This window comes from Mandrillus leucophaeus, unplaced genomic scaffold, assembly GCF_000951045.1.
Source record: "Mandrillus leucophaeus isolate KB7577 unplaced genomic scaffold, Mleu.le_1.0 Scaffold173, whole genome shotgun sequence".
Taxonomy (NCBI): domain Eukaryota; kingdom Metazoa; phylum Chordata; class Mammalia; order Primates; family Cercopithecidae; genus Mandrillus; species Mandrillus leucophaeus.
The window spans coordinates 4,087,172-4,103,110 of NW_012101732.1; the positions used below are offsets into that span (position 1 = coordinate 4,087,172).

The window sequence follows — 15,939 nt, forward strand, 5'->3', positions numbered from 1 at the left end:
GGTGGGGGTGTGTGTGTTTGGGAACGGAGAGATTGAGCGCGAGTGTGTAGAGGATGGTAGAGGTGAGCGGCGCTGGCGAGGAGGCTGGAGAAGGGGGCGTGGGTGTGTCTGGCTCACAGACTGGGTCGGGAACGGGCGTGGATCCGAGAGGCTGGTGGCGCTTCAGTCCCGTAGCACACACAGGGCGGTGTGCGTGTGAGTGTAAACGTGTGTTGGGGGGAGGGTCCAGGGTGTGTCAGTGCAGCACGCGAGTGGGAGCAAGTGTCTGTGAGCGCCGCTGGGCAGGGTGCGCCCCCGGAGGAACCCGCGATTGGAGCAGCGGCGGCGTGGGAGAAGTGGCCTGGGCGAGAGGGGTCTCGCGGACATTTGGCGGCCCCTGAGCTGGCTGGAGCTAGGAGTGGCGTCATTTTCGCCTCCGCCCACCCTCCCCGCTTTCCTCCCCTCCCCTGCCTCCGGTGCTGGCCGCTCCTGCTCTCCAGGGGGGGAGAACAGCTGGAATTACTCCGACGTTCCTGGGGGATCTGCCGCGGTCTCTGATTCAGCCTCGGGAGGAGATTCGGGCTGGGCGTGGGGAATGCGACTGGTTCTGGGGGAAACACGCTGTCACGCCTCTGTCAAATTAGTAGCTGGAGCTGGAATTTAGTGGGTCGGTTCCTTACTCCCACCGCTCCCCCATACCTCCCTGCCTGTTGTCCCTGCTGTCCCTGGGGGTCCTGAACAGCACGCCTTTGTGGCTTGGAAGTGGGAGATGCCTGGCAGCGGGTTGGGGAGGCAGGGCCCTTGGTTATCTTATGCCCACCCAAGAACAACCCTTCCTCACGGACGCTGGGGACACTTCAGTTTGCTTGGTTTCTTTAAGCTACTGGGAAATATCTAAGATTCAGAGGTCAGCCAGTGGCCAGGCAGGAGGGCGGTAGACATCCTTATAATAGCCATCAGCTGCACCGGACCTTCTCCTAAGCTGCATCAAATGAACATATCTAAATACAAACCCCCTGTTCTTGCTGCAGAAATGCAGTTTCAAGGTGAATTTTTCAGTCTAGACTCTTCCTGTTTAGAAATTCTGGCGTCCTTATTGAGTTTCACAAATGTGATTGAAATAAGCAAGGTGCAGTGGGGGCAAACCCCAGCGCCCGTCTTGGAAGGGCTGCTTTTTGGTGGGGAAGACACACAGCTGGAGACACAGACCGGTTCTGTGTGGTGTGTGTGGCGGCAGAGCCAGCCCCAGGCTGGGGTGGCACAAAGTGGGGGATGGAGGAAGGTGTAAGGGAGAGAGAGGGTTTCAGTGTGGATGGAAAACGGGGTGTTCTCCTGACCCGTGACTTCTTAGCTTTGCAGGACCCTGTCTCCCACGAGAATGTAAGCTGTATCTGGGCAAGGGGAAGGATTTGCCTGCCTCGCCCTGTAACCTGGCCCCTGGCCCAGTGCCTGGCAGGTGGGAGGAGTTGAAATATGCACATGGGATGAAGTGGATGGCTCTGGGTCTTCTGCCCCATTCTCTGTGAACCAGCAGGTTGAGTTTCAGGCAAGGTAATAGACTGTGCATGGGTGGAGGTGTTGGATTTGGCTTTTGAGGGACCCTGGAGTGTCTGTTTGAGTCTCTACTCCTGAAGAAGTCGTTTTGGAGCAACAAGGTTTGATCATTTGGAATGGAGTAAAAAATCTCACACAGGACCTAGTCCAACTTCTTCCCATTTTACAGATGGAAAATGAGGCACAGGGATGGGGAGGGATGTGCCCAGGCCGAGCTGAGCTGGAGCTCAGCTTTGTGGGAGGCTCCTGGGTGGGACTGAAGGCAGTGGAAAGGGTTCCTGACAGGATTTTGCCTGCCTGCTATGGAGGGGCAAAAGGAAATTGCATCTTCACTGAGTTTCTGTCGAGGAAACTTTTGAGGCGAAAGGGGCACAGTGGGATGATTTTTTTAAAAGTGTAAATCAGGTATTTTTGAGAGATTAGCAAAGCCAGCCTGAAGAGCAGGGGCGTAGAGGCTGCAGCCCCCTGAGTTGGCCTTTGACTGAATGGGGGCTGCCCCCCCATGACAGAAGACAGATTTCAACTGAGCTGAGGGCCCTCCCCCCGGGGTACATTGAAACCCACTGGCCTGAACTTGCCTTCACATGGCCCTGAAAGAAAGATGGCATTGTGTTTTTCTGATGGCCCAAAGCTGCAGTTCTTCCTTGGGACCCAACCCCAGAGAATCCCATTCCAGATGTGACTCAAAGGCCCTGTCCTGGGAGAGAAGGCGTGATGACTCAGCATCTAAGACTCAAGCAGAGTTCAGGTTTGACTCAGCCTGGAAGGAAGGCCAGGGAGGGACACGGCGTCCCTCTCCCTCCAGAATAGCCACTGTCTCCCTTCATCGGCCTTCATCCTCACAAGAACGCTGCCTGGACTGTATTGCTCCACTGAGTGGATGAGGCAACTGAGGCCAGGAGAGTTTCAGGATTTGCCTGTAGCCATATGGCTCAGGTGGGAGAGCCAGAGTTTGAACCCGGGCAGTTGGACTTCAGAGCCTTTGTTTTTTTTCCATGGCAACATGTTGGGGCGCCTGAAGAAATCGGGATCGAATGAAAGGGCAATCAGGAGCTCCATGCCTCAGTTTGCTTTTCTGTAAAATGAGAGGAACAGACATGGTGTCATCAGGATGTGTAACTATTAATCTGTGTAAACTGAGAACAGCACCCAGCATGTGGAAAACAGTGTGTAGGTGTTTGTTGTCAGGAACACCCACAGAAGACATTCTCAAGGCATCTTCTTGGCAAGCAGGGTCTGGGGCCCTTTGTCCTAAACCTACCCAAGGCTGTGAAAGTGCCTGCAAATGCTTGACCTAGGTTTTGCTTTTTGCTAAGCTTATGTAGGTTGCATAATAGTGTCGTGAGAACCTCTTCTGAAATGCACATTTCCATGCCCAGTCTCCTGCGATTCTGTCTCCATCAGGGGATACCCTATTGTTTCAAAGCTCCCTTGGCTGGGTTGGGAGTGGGGTATCCTGCAGGCAGCCAGAGTTGAGTACTTCTGCTCTGGAACGACAGGGGAGAGAAGAAAGGAAGGTGTGGCCATGCATGCCACTGTACCTTCAGGCCACCCTGTGTCTGCAGTGCCTGGGAATTAGCGCTCAGTAAATGGCTCTTCTTTGCTACAGTGCCTTGGAGGTTCAATGCATCACATCATCTAACTGAGGTAGAAGACATTCTTTCCACCTCTCAGGTCAGAACATTGAGGCTCAAGCTGGTGACTCTTATGTCCAGAGTCCAGTGAGTGGGGTTCTGGCCAAGGTGAGCCTCCTGAGCCTTTTCCACACTCCAACATTGCCCTTGGAGGCTGCCCACACCCTCTGGGCCCACGTTTTGAGAATGAGTTTGATTTCCTGGATCCACCCCAGGCTGCTCTTCCTGCCTCTCTTGATGGCTGTGTGGTGGAAGGCCTGCGTGTCCACTTGGCTTTTTATCTTTCAACTTGGAGACAGAGGCAGGCTAGATAGCGGTCTTGGCTGAGAACTTGGCCCAGGCAGGTGCGCAGAAGGGCTGGGGACACTGAGGCCCCACAGGAAGGCGGTTGCAGAAGTAGAGGGCCATGAGTAGGTGCCAACGTGGAGCCAAGTTCTCGGGGTGGGGGCCATGTGAAAAGAAACCTGGGCCCCCTCGGGTGGGGTATCAGCCCCAGCACTACAGAATGGGAATGGATTACACAATCGGGGCCATAACAGGTCTCTTTTTGACCCACATCTTTGCCTTTCCTACCTAACATTGTTTACAGACCTGCCTACCCCCTGCCTGCCTGGGCTCTATCTCTGACCTTTTGAGTTCAGCCTGTGTTCCTGAACTGAGATGGTAGAAAGTGAGGCTCCTTAACAGTCTGGGGGCCTTGAGTGCCCTCCCCAGCAGTTTAATCTTTCCTTTCTGTAAATCCGCGGGGGCCTTTCTGCAGCTATACATTTTAACTATGGATAGAGTTCTGTTTAAAGAGAGGTGGGTGGGGGCCCAGGTCTCCATCCTGTTCTCCTGTCTTCACCCTCAGCCCCACCCCCATGGAACCTAAGAAGGTTCTGAGTAGCCCTCTTCAAACGTGGATGTGAGCGGGCCATTTTAGAGTTGGGTCTGTGGCCTCTCTCAGCTGGGAATGCTTACCACCTCTCCCTCCTCCTTTTTAATTGTGGGACTCTCCTCCTTTCTCCAGAAAGGCCTCCTTGGCTGTCCCCTACTGGAGGGGAGGCTGGGTTGGGTCCCTCCTGGGACCTGCTCATGTTCCCCATGAAACCTGAGAGCCTGTCCTTAGTAGGTATTGTGTTAGTGGTGGTGAAAGGACACCTCCTTTGATTAAGGAAGTAACTTGGACCACCTTGCGTAGACGAGATCGGAGGACCATTCCGGAGGGTGGAAACTGCAAGACCATTCTGGAAAAGGATTCTGTTAGCGTGGCCAGCATCCCATCTCGGGACAAAGGGTTCTGTATGAGGGATCCATTTCCTCGTCCTCTGCTAACACTGGCTCCGTTTGTGTGATGTCCACAAATTATCCCAGACCATCCAGCGCAGCTCATGCCTGTCTCGCAGATTTCACAGAGTAATCCTCTAAGGAGACCAGTGTCCCCCTTTGGAGTTCCAGTTATTCACCTCATCCCCTCAGACGGTCATCTTCTCTCTGCCAAACAAATTACTCGAACTGCCGAAACTCCACTGAGAATCTCCAGGAAGATCTCGGTTGTATTGCAGAAGAGAGGTGGGCCCTGACAAGATTCCTGACACCTCCCTCTTCCTGCTGTTGTGTTTGGGACACTCTCGCGGATCTCCCTGGTGCTGTGCTCAAGCTGAACACACACAAGTTCAATGTCGCCTCCAGCCCCTGTGGACCCACACCCAGGGAGTGAATGCAGCTTTGGCTTGTTTGAGAGGGAGACAGTGGGGTTCACCTTCTTAGTGATCCCTTATTCATTCCTTGAATATCAAACATCACTGATGTATCCTGGGTTTCAGGGTCCACGGCAAAGCACAGGGGCCCTCAAGGAGTTCCTAGTGTGGTTTTGTTCTCTGTGTGCCATTTGCACTGTTTCCTTGATTTTGATTGCTCTGATACATTTCCCTAACCTCTAAACTAGGGAACTTTCTTGAAGGTCCGATGAATCCACCCATATTGTTTGCTGAGTTGATTAGATAAGAAAGACAGTGCTTGAAGACTGCCAACTTCCTCACCCTCCCCAGGGCCTTGAGTTTCAAAAGGTCCAGAAAACACCAAGAGAGCCCATGAACTGCTTTGTAGCTTGACTTCAAAATCTGTTTTGGCAGAGAAATGACAAAGGAATGTATTCACAGTAAGGCAGGGCCATCCAGGGTCTGTCTAAGGTGGTTTTCCTTGAGGTTCAGGCAGAAATGGTGCCGTTCTGGGCAATTTTCTGGGGAAGCTGCTCTAGTAAACAGTCATAGCACACATTGATTTTTTTCCCCTGCTTTTAAAATCTGTTCTGTAAAGAGCCCAATGTGCTGGAGAGAACACTGGCTTTCACGTGGCCTTGAAACCAGGCATGCTATGGAGGGTGGAATCTGGGCCAGTTGCTGTTGGTGACAATCGATGCTACACTTGTCAACAATTCCCGCCTGTCCTCCCTTTATCTGCTTCACTGAAGGCCTCCAGGGGACTGTTGTCTGCCCTCCCCCGAGGGGAGCGAGCGCCACACCTGCACCCACAGCAAACCAGTGAGATTTTCACCTTTCCCTCCGCAGGGAGGAATCTAGACATGTGGCCTTTGGAAGTCAAGTGGGCCTTTGTGTTTGTTTTTGAGCCTCAGGTTACCCGTCTGGGAACTGGGTATAATACCCAAGCTCTCCTGGGGGAACCGTCTTGAGGAGCAAGTGAAACAGTGTGCTGAGTGAACGCTTTTCCAAAGCATTGAGTTGGCCATCTTAGGAAGGTGCTATGGGGGAGCAGAAAACAGAACCGTCTGGGTGTTGTGAAGGGAGAAAAGTTCAAGACGCTGGTTTTGCCAAGACGCTGGTTTTGCCAAAAGCTCAAACCTACTCATGGTGGCTCAGTGGCGGCTGCAGAGCGGAGGAGAGGCATGTGACTGTCCCAGCTGACCTCCACACGCTGAAAGCCTCACGGTCACAGGCAGCCCACCTTACAACGTTGCATCTGGGCCATGGGTGGTGGTAAGGACTAGGGATATATTTAGGACAATGTTGAGGTCATTTCAGCGTTCCCTTTAAGGTTGCTTTAACCTGTGCCAGCTTGATGCTTGCTGGCTTGGGGCACAGATCTTAACCTCTTGGTGCCTCAGTTTCCTCATCTGTTAAATGGTGACATGCTGGCACCTCCCTCCTAGGGTTTCTGTGAGGCTTAAAGGAAGTACGGGGTTTAGAACCCAGTTAGTGCTACAGATACTGTTCCTGGTGCTGTTTTTGTGGTGTGTCTGTGTAGGGTTATATTGTTGCCTTCCTGTGGCAGCTCTTCATGGCGGGTGGAACCTGGAACTTCTAGAACAGATCATGGATGTTTCTCTGCTGGATGCCCCTTCAGCCTCACCCTGTGGGAGTTCTGGGGGCCCAGGAGAGTTTGCTCAAGAGGGTGTGCAGATGGGTGGCAGAGCTGGAGCAAGGCTCTAGTCTTAACAGACAGGAGTCTGAGGCCGGCAGAAGTGGGGGCCTTGGTCCAAGGTGCAGGGCTAATCTGGCCAGAGCTGAGCCCAGCAGGGCCTTGGTAAGACCCCGTGGCCCTTTTGTCTTTGTGAAGCACCTTCCTGCCTGGGTTTCCGTTTGCCTATAAGTTTGTTGTGGACAGCGTGATCTCCATAGACATACACTGTGCCTACTTTACAGATGGAGAAACCAAGACCCAGAGAGGAAGTGACTTGCTCAGAGTCATGGAATAGGAAGGTGGCAGGGTCCCCATGCCCTGATTCCTAGGCCAACGTTCCTGCTGCCCCACTCAGGTTTTTGGGAATCACAGGCTCTGTGTGTCCCCTCAGTCCCCCAGGAGCTATTGAACAGTTCTCAAGTGGCTTCAGATTACCCAAGACGCCTGTGCCCACTGCCCCCCCAGGCCCTAGGGTCATGGGTCATGTTCTTTTGTTCCTCAGGCAGATCCTAGCCTTGACTTTGCCTGGAACCTGTGGTCCAGCTCTCCACTGACTCTCCTGGGTCTGCTGGACCGGAAAGGTATTTGTGTGGCCCCTCTTGGGCCCTCGTTACTCATTGACAGACAGTGCTGGTGGAGAGGAGGGCTCTAGTGGTGGTGCACTGGGCCTGATAATCAGAAAGAAACCTTGGTGGCAATTTGCTGAACATTTTCTGTGTGTCCCTCTCCTTACTGGGACTCTGGGACTGAAACCCAGGTCGCGTCCTCACAGATGTCCTGGCATCTCCAAGGCAACCCTGAAAGGAAAGTTTGCTGATGAATTAAGCAGCTGTTTGCCAGGTTCTCCCCGCCACTCTTGAATTTAAGCCGCACTGCTGATCCTTGGGAGCAGGAGTTAGCATACCCACGGACAGACAAGCAAACTGAGGCAAAGAGATTAGATAGCCAGGCATGGTGGCATATGCCTGTAATCTCAGCTACTCAGGAGGCCGAAGTAGGAGGATCACTTGAACCCAGGAGTTCGAGACCAGTCTGGGCAACATGGCAAGACCCTGTCTCTCTAAAAAACAAAAAGAAGAATACATTTTTAAAAAGAGATTCGATAAATTATGCAGGATCACAGAGCTAATAAATGGTAACACCAGCATCTGACCGGCAAGCCTTCCCCCAGCTCCTGGCTACCTTTCACTTCTCTGGTCTTCTCGGAATTCCTCCCAGGCAGGTGGATGGGAAAGGAAGAAGTGGAGATACAAGTCAGGCTGGCAGCTGGTGCTGTGACCTGGAGCCCTGTTTTTGGCGCTAAGCTGGGTTTTAGCTGAAGGAGACCTGCTGGAGGGGTGTCCTCTGTGCTTCTTAGGGAGCAAAGATGGCCTTGGAGATGGAGACACGGTTTGTCAGTCCTAAGCCACTCCAAAGGCAGGGCAGGTGGGCTAGGAGTCAGCCCTGGGTCCCCCGCTGTGCTGTGTGGCCCTGCCCTGCCACCCCGCCTGTTAGAGGACCACTTGGATGCTTTCTAGTGGGCCCCAATGTTCTGTGATTAGGACTTTGCACGAGGCAGAGGGAAGGGGTAGGGACTGGAGTCCAGCAAGGACCTCAAGCCCAGGGACAGGCTCCACCTGCCACACCTGCTAAGCCATGAGGGCCTCAGGTGCCCGGCAGGAGGGAGCAGGAGTGGAGGCACCAGCCCGAGCCCCCAAACCAGGTCACGTATCACCTGCCATTTCCTGCTGGTAGAAGGAGATCACAGACACCAGAAGTCAGCGTCTTCTGCCAGAACTGGGTCCTTCCGTGATTCTCAGGTGGTGACTTTGAATCCCAGAACAAGTGTTTTGGGGAGAGCGGAGTGAAGGAAGGCTGTGAACATCGGATCTGGCTCCGCTCCAGCCCCTGTGCTGCAGCCAGCGGGGTGAGCTCAGGACAGCGGCAGCCGCTTGGGCCCAGCCTCCTCCTCCGTGAATGAAGGTGGTGGGGGGTGCGCGTGTGCGTGTGAGTGCGCGTGAGTATAAATGACTGTGAATGTGAGAACCCATGAAAGTGAAAGTGTCTCAGTGTGTGAGAATGTGTGAGTGTGTGAGAATGAGTGTGTGAGAATGTATGTGTGAGTATAAGTGTGTGAGTGTGAGAATGAGTGTGAGAAGGAAAGTTTGCAAGTGTGTCAGGGTGAGAGGATGTGTGAGTGCGTTTGAGAGTGTGTGTGTGTGTGTATGCGTGCACTAGATTAAATAAGAATGCATCCAACTGACATTTTCTGGATACTGTTACCTACTAGGAATTACTAAAATCAGCTGTTCCAAAGGAAGGTGGATGTCGCACCAGGGGACATTTAGCAACGTTTGCAGATTCTTTTGCTGGTCACAGCTTGGGGTGTATGCTGTGGGCATGTGGTGGGCAGAGGCCAGGGATGCTGCTGAGCTTCTTCCCATGCTCAGGGCAGCCCCTAAGGCAGAGGCTGCTTGCGGGGCCCAAATGTCAGCGGTACTGAGCTGAGGATCTCTGTCCAGGAGGCACAGATACTGTCCTGGATGCTGTCCAGACAGCATCCACTCTGCCCTCCAGGGGGACAGACAGGACAGTGGGCACAGCCCAGATGCAGCCTGATGAGTGAGCCCGAGGGAGCGCCTGTCCCCTCAGGACTGTGAGCTCCGTGGGGGCAGGAGCTGGGTCTGTTAGCTCATGATCCCCACCTGGGTCCCATAGCCGATCTCATCACCAGAGCTGGTGTTAGTTTTGTTCTGAGCTCCGTGTTGGGCACATAGAACCTAGTGTAGGAAGAAACCTCTGAATAAATCCTGAGTTTTCCAACCTGCTTCCCAGAACTCAGATGTTGTTTGAGGGCCAGCCTGGTGGCATGGGGGCTGGGGGGGGCAGATTGTAGAGAGCCAAGTCCCAGGTGGAGTGGGGTTCAGGCCCCTTTTCCTGGCTTCAGCCGAAGCACCTTGGCTTTTTAAATATTTAAATATTTATCTTTTTAACATTTTTAAATGTTGAACTTTCTTACATGATTTCCTTTGGACAAAAGCTCCTGCAAATAAAGTTTGAAAAGTTTTTTGGTTGAGGCTTCAGGGACAAGGTAAGGGCTGCTTGACGGGCCTAACTTGGGAGAACTGAGGTGAGGGAGCCGCTCTCCTCCTGCCGGGATGGTGGACCGCCAGCAGCTGGCTGGGTCACCCCGCAGAAAGCACCTTCTGCAGTCCTTGGTTCATGCGGCCTTGGTATTGCAGGGCGTGGCCAACATGCAGGCTGCCTTTAGGTCTGCAGCCCCCACAGTCCCCCCAGACTACTGCAAAGCTTTATCCAGTCTCCCCGCAGACTTCAGAGTCTAGGACACTTCCTAAATGGTTCAAAATCAATGGAATCATTTGGGGGACAATAAATAATGTCACCAGACATTGCCAAATGTCCCCTGGGAGATAAAATCCCCCCTAGTTTAGATATGTCCTGTGATCATCCTCGGCAGTTTTATCTCTAGACTTCCCAAAGGCCTTTAGCACTGAGGGGGTTGGGTCAGAGAAGGCCCCACCAGCTCAAAAAAGCAGATGCTCAAGAACTTGATATTTCTAGGAGACACAGCGATTTTTCAGCCCCTTGCCTCTTGTGGTCTGGGAAGCTAAGCTGTAGGAAGGAAAAAGGTGCCGGGTAGGGTGAAGAGGTTTCACCAGATAGAGGAAACGGGGAAGGTGGACATTTCTCTCTTGTGTGTTCTGGAGAAGGAGAGAGCTGGTGGAGCCTGACACCATATCCTAGTGTGATCATGGTTTCTGGAAGCCAAAGAGAACTGACAAAACTGGACTGAACCACAGCGTTTGTTGAGTCCTTTTAAATGTAGAATTTGTTTTCCAGACATTGCACTCTTGGGGTTTAGCGACAATTTAAAAGTGAATTTTACTGAAAGCATGGCTGTTGAGCTACATTGCTCATTTATTGAGAGAGGGAGTTGCAGCCTGACTGTGCCTAGGAGAGTCTCAGACATGCTGGGAGCTAGAGGTAGAGAAAAGAACAAGCTACCTGCTTGAGGAAGCTCACAGATAGGACTGCTTGAACCCACCTGGGGGGACAGTGAGAGCCCCCTGGCTTCACCCTGGCGTGCTTTGCTGAGCAGGGTATGCTAAGAAGCTCCTGTGACATGAGAAGTCCTTTCAGTCTCAGAATGAGGGATGGCGTTGGCAGGGCCCTGGGCTTCTGGAAGGCTCCCTAGGCTGTGTAGGCGAGGTGTCCCACAGGCCAGGGTCTTGGGACCACGAACCTGCTGAATTAGCAAGGCTAACAGACCCGGGCCTTTCATGCCTCCTGCCTCCAAGCTGGCAGCTGCCCAGGAATGCTCACAAATATAAAACCGACTTTGTTTTCAGAATGTTCTGGAGCATAGACTCCAAAGTCTGTATAAAGGCATTCTTGTGGGGCTGGTTATCTCCTGGGGAAAATCATGCTGGGGCCCCAGACCAGAGCACCCCAGTGGAGAGCGGGATCCGCCCATGGAATGCCATGTGTTGGCACAAGGGATGGATCCGGGGTGGATTCAGGGTGGCCCGCACTTGCCGGCTGACCCCCTAAGAGGTGTTTCACCAGGTTCTTGGGAGTTCCTGGGTCTTCAGAGGAGCCCTCGGCAGGAATTTCAGAGACTTACATTCTCTCTACCATTGCATCCAAGGGGCCTTGGGCAGTGCGGGGCCCAGGTTCCCACTCTGAAGCTGGCAGTGTGAGGGCTTTGGTCAGGCTGGTTCTCATGGCCTTTTCCATTCAGAAAGTCCGGATCTGTGAACCGGGTGGGTGGCCTGGGCTCTTCCCCCTTGTCACTTACTCCTTCACCCCCAGTCCTCTGATGCTGTCTGTAATACTTGACCTTATTCTGCATTCTTTATGCTTCACCCCAGGGATTGGTGGGCATTTAATTTTTCTAACTTGACTACTGATCTATAGGAATACATGCTTATGCTTCTGGTTTCTAGATTCAGCTCTTGGAAGTATGATTAATAGATACCACCACCTGCCCGAGCCATGCACCCCACAGAGTCAATGGCAACATTCTGAGTGTTCCTGGGCTCTGCTTCAGTCTGGTTTTGCAGCCCACAGTTCTGCACCTGCCCTGTGTTAGAGCACAGGTAACTGTGCTCATCTGGCCCATTCCTTGCTTTGGTCCAGGAAGTGCTTTTTGCCTTGGAGGTCCTTTTTCTGACAAAATTGTACTATGTGTTCAAGTGCCTGCCAAACTCCTTGGATTAAGGTTCTCCTCTGCCCTCTTCCCTTTTAGCAGGTAGCTGAGAGTCCTGCACCATGGGGTGTGTATGTGTGTGTGTGCGTGCGCACGCGTGTGCCTGTGTGTCTCTGCATCTGCGTCACCAGCCTTCTGTGAGGGCTAACTGTGAGGCTGAAGCTTGTACTATGCCTGTACATGGTAAGCACCGTATGAGCTTGTGTTCCCGTTTCATTGTCACTTGGGCTGCCTGACTCTGGGATGAGCAATGCAGGTCCCCGTCTAGAATGCAGTGAGCTGCGTCCTGGGTATGGTGGGTGGGCCTGAACTCGGTATGGGGACCTGTTTGTGAGCCTGATCCGTCCATTTCTTTGGGAGGGGTAGTGTCTGTGAGCCTCAGTATCCTCTCCCAGGAAATCCACTGCCCTAGGCCCAGTGGAAAGACTGAGTTGGGTCCATGGGCCGTGTGTACAAGGCGCCTCCTCATCCCCTGCAGCGCATCACAAGGGAGGTGAAGCTGCTGGGCCGAGCGCAGGCCTGGCCTTCTCGCCATTGGTCTTGGATTTGCTTCCTTCAGGAAACCTCTCTGCAGGAAGTGTTGACCTTTTGGCCTTTGTCTCTTTGCAGGCAGGTGACAGCAGGGACATGTCTCGGGAGATGCAGGACGTAGACCTCGCTGAGGTGAAGCCTTTGGTGGAGAAAGGAGAGGTGAGTGGAGATCTTCCTGGCTACCCCATCACAGGCACATGTGCACATAGACACACACAGGCACACCGGAGCTCACACTCGCACTTATGGGCATGCAAACACTGCAGAAATACTTACATGTACGCAACATACAAACATGCTGCACACACATGTACACAGCATACACACACATGCATACACACATAACACATGTGTCCACTGCTTCCTTGAAATGCACAGTTGTGAGAGGCTCTGGTTCAAGTCCCATAGGATTGGGGGCTGGGCCCCTTGCCCACTTCTCTGGGCCTTTCTGCTATCATTTGTAATGTGAGGACATCGAACCAGAGGTTCTCTCAGCTTTCCCGTCCCTGACATTCTGGGGTTATAGAACATGCAACATGGGGCCCAGTTGCCCATGGGGACTGCCTGCCTCTGCTCTGATTAAAGCTGCATACCCTGGGGCCACACCGTCTGGGCTTAAATCCCAGCTGTGACACTTTGCAGCTTGGTGTCTACTTGCAAACCTCTCAGTCTCTTCATGTTCTAGTTCTTCATCTGTAAAATGGTGACATTAGGACTTACCTCATGGGGCCAAGTGAGGATGGAGTGACCTAATTCATAGGGAGCAGTTAGAACTTTGCAATAGAGGAGATGGGCAATGCATAGTCGCTTTTTCACTTGCTATTGTTATCTTTTTGGGCAAACCTCTTCTGTCAACAGAGCCCTTCCTGTTGGAAACAGAGGCCCCTGTCCTATAGGCTGGGCTGGCAGGGCCCATCCTGGGCTGATTGTTCTGATGATGAATGAACCTTTACATTTGCACAGTTGACATTGTAGCTTCAAAACATGTTCACATCCCAATTCTCACTGAGCCTCATAACTACCTCTGATGATATGTCTTTTTAAAAATGTGGAAGCTTTGGTCCAAAAGTGAAGTTAGTCTAAAGCCAACTAAATGCTTTTAAAAATGATAATTACCATTCACTAACCACATCCTGCATGCCTGCTTCTCTGCCAACCGTATTTCAGCTTTGGTTCATGCAGGTCCCAGGTTCTGTGATTGTACTCATTTTGTAGAGGAGGAAGTTGAGTCTTAGGGAGGTTAATTTGTCTGCTTTGCATAGTTACAAAGTGTGGGACATGGAATCAAACCCAGGCCAGCTGATGTTGGTGAAAAGACTGTTCATTTAATTTCCTTATGACTCTACATGTGACTGATTTGTTTTAGGTTCATAATTTCATAGACTTTTCTTTAAAAATGTGTGAGGCAACTATCTCTTTTTACCTTTTGCTGATTAAAAAAAAAACAACACAAAAAACTGATCCTAGACAGGAAGGGGATTGGCCAAGTTCATTCAGATAGCTGGTACAACTGGAATTCGGAACCAAGCCTGGGGAAGCTACAGAATACTTGCTTATCATTCCACCCTAGGGGTCTGCAAATCTTTTCTGCAAAGGGTCAGATAGTAAATATCTTAGACACTGAAGGCCACATGATCTCTGTTGCAACCAGTCAACTTTGCCATTATAGCAAGAAAGCAGCCATAGACAGTATGTTAGTGAATGTCCTTGCTGTGTTCCAGTAAAAATTTAAAACATTTGGTGAGGCAGATTGCAGTGTGCCAACCGCTACTGTATACTATGCAGGTTCTAAATCCATGTCCTCTTAACTCTGGGTCTGTGACATAGTCTTCTGAAACAATGAAACAAAAACTTCTAGGTAGAACAAATACATATCACCGTATTCTTATTTCTACCTTTTAAAAAAGCCCTGTGAAAAAAGCCACACTTTCCTTTATTCACTTAACATTTCTGGGAGCTCTTTTCAACATCAGTCCACAATCCACTTGCTTTTCTCTTTTTAGGTAAACAGTATTCTACCTCATGTATTTGCCCAGTGCCCAGTATGTGAACACCTATGTCTTTCCAGCCTTTTGCTATTACAAACAGCGCTGCAGGAAATTCGCACCCTTGTATCTTTCATGTGTGTCATTCCATACATGTGCAGATACAACCCTAGAAAAAAGTTCTCAGAAGTGGCATCGTTGGGTCCAAGGGTGAATGCATTTAAAACAATATTTTTTATTTATTTCAGGCAGCCTACTGGAATCCTTACAACATTTTATGTATGAAACATGTCTCTAAGAGCTTATCCACTCAGGGTTACATGCCAGTGCATCTCTCAGTGAATATTTACCCTTTCTTTCGAGGTTTAGATGGAAATCAATTCCTTTCGTTTCCTTAGATTGACTCAGCAAAGTGTTTAGAGTTAGACTGAACTATTGGGAAGTTCTTCCTTGTGTCTATCCGCAATCTGGATTGCCACTGCACTCTGCTGACATTTTGAAGTTTGGTGCTTGTTGTACAGAATGGCTTTCTCCATTCTTTCCCACCAGTACACACACACGTGCACACATACACACACAGGGCAATGGTATAGGTGCCAGCCACGTTTGCTTCCACTTGAATTTACCCAGAGTCCCTGATGTTCTTGCCCACAGCCCAGGGGATGTGGAGCTATTTGAATCCCCAGCACGAGGGCCTGTGTTGTCATCTAGTCTTCCAATCCGTGCCGTCTAGTGAGGGCTCCATTCCATCATCCTGTTCCCCTCATCACTTTTGCATTTTCCTCTGCTGAGCTGTCTTCTTTTCTGGAGGTTTGTGGTGGGTGAGGCTGGGGCTCAGTTTTCACAGAGTGTTGGGACTCCGTCTCTGTGTCAGGAGGAGGAAAACATGCCAGCAACATCTGTTAGAAATGTTGGCCAACCAAGACTCCAGTTGGTCCTGCGAGTCACACTTTCACCAGGCCAGAGGGGACATGGGGCTTTTCTCTGTCTTCCTGGGCCTGTCCTGCCATGGGCAACTCTGGTAAAAGATAGAATTTGAGCTGAAACTCAGATTTTTTTTTTTTTTTGAGATGGAGTTTCGCTCTTGTTGCCCAGGCTGGAGTGCAGTGGTGTGATCTAGGCTCACTGCAACCTCTACCTCCAGGGTTCAAGGAATCCTCCTGCCTCATTCTCTTGAGTAGCTGGGATTACAGACATGTGCCACCATGCCTGGCTAATTTTGTATTTTTAGTAGAGACGGGTTTCTCCATGTTGGTCAAGCTGGTCTCGAACTCCCAGCCTCAGGTGATCCGCCCGCCTCGGCCTCCCAAAGTGCTGAGATTACAGGTATGAGCCACCGCACCCAGCCTGAAACTCAGAATTTTTAGATTGAGGGAAATGCTTAGAGGTCTCCACTGCCTGTTCTACTCACAAGAGATTGAAATTTGATCCAGGTCCAGATGACAGCAGCCATAGAAAAAATGTAAGGAGGACCATGATGTGGTCAGGTTTGAGTTTTAAAAGTATAGCACATGGGTGGAGCCAGGGAGACCAGTTAATAGTCAGATATCAAATTTCTGTATCTCTCAAGCTTGTCATCAGCTTAGACCTTCAGATTTTTATCTGTCAAGGCTGTTGTCAGAAAGGAATCCAGTTAATGTGTCTGCTT

At 51.2% G+C, this 15,939-nt stretch overlaps 1 protein-coding gene across 2 annotated transcripts in view; it reads left to right on the top strand.

The window, feature by feature from the left end:
- The window catches only part of NDRG1 (N-myc downstream regulated 1), a 65,377-nt gene that overhangs the window by 1,357 nt on the left and 48,081 nt on the right, over nucleotides 1-15,939 (top strand). Inside the window, exon 2 of one of the 2 annotated variants that reach the window (XM_011977085.1) lies at nucleotides 12,385-12,465. In XM_011977085.1, coding sequence (XP_011832475.1) covers nucleotides 12,385-12,465 — 81 coding nt within the window. Of the gene's footprint in view, nucleotides 1-12,357; nucleotides 12,466-15,939 lie in introns of those variants that run through there. The other variant, XM_011977086.1, reaches the window with a different exon arrangement.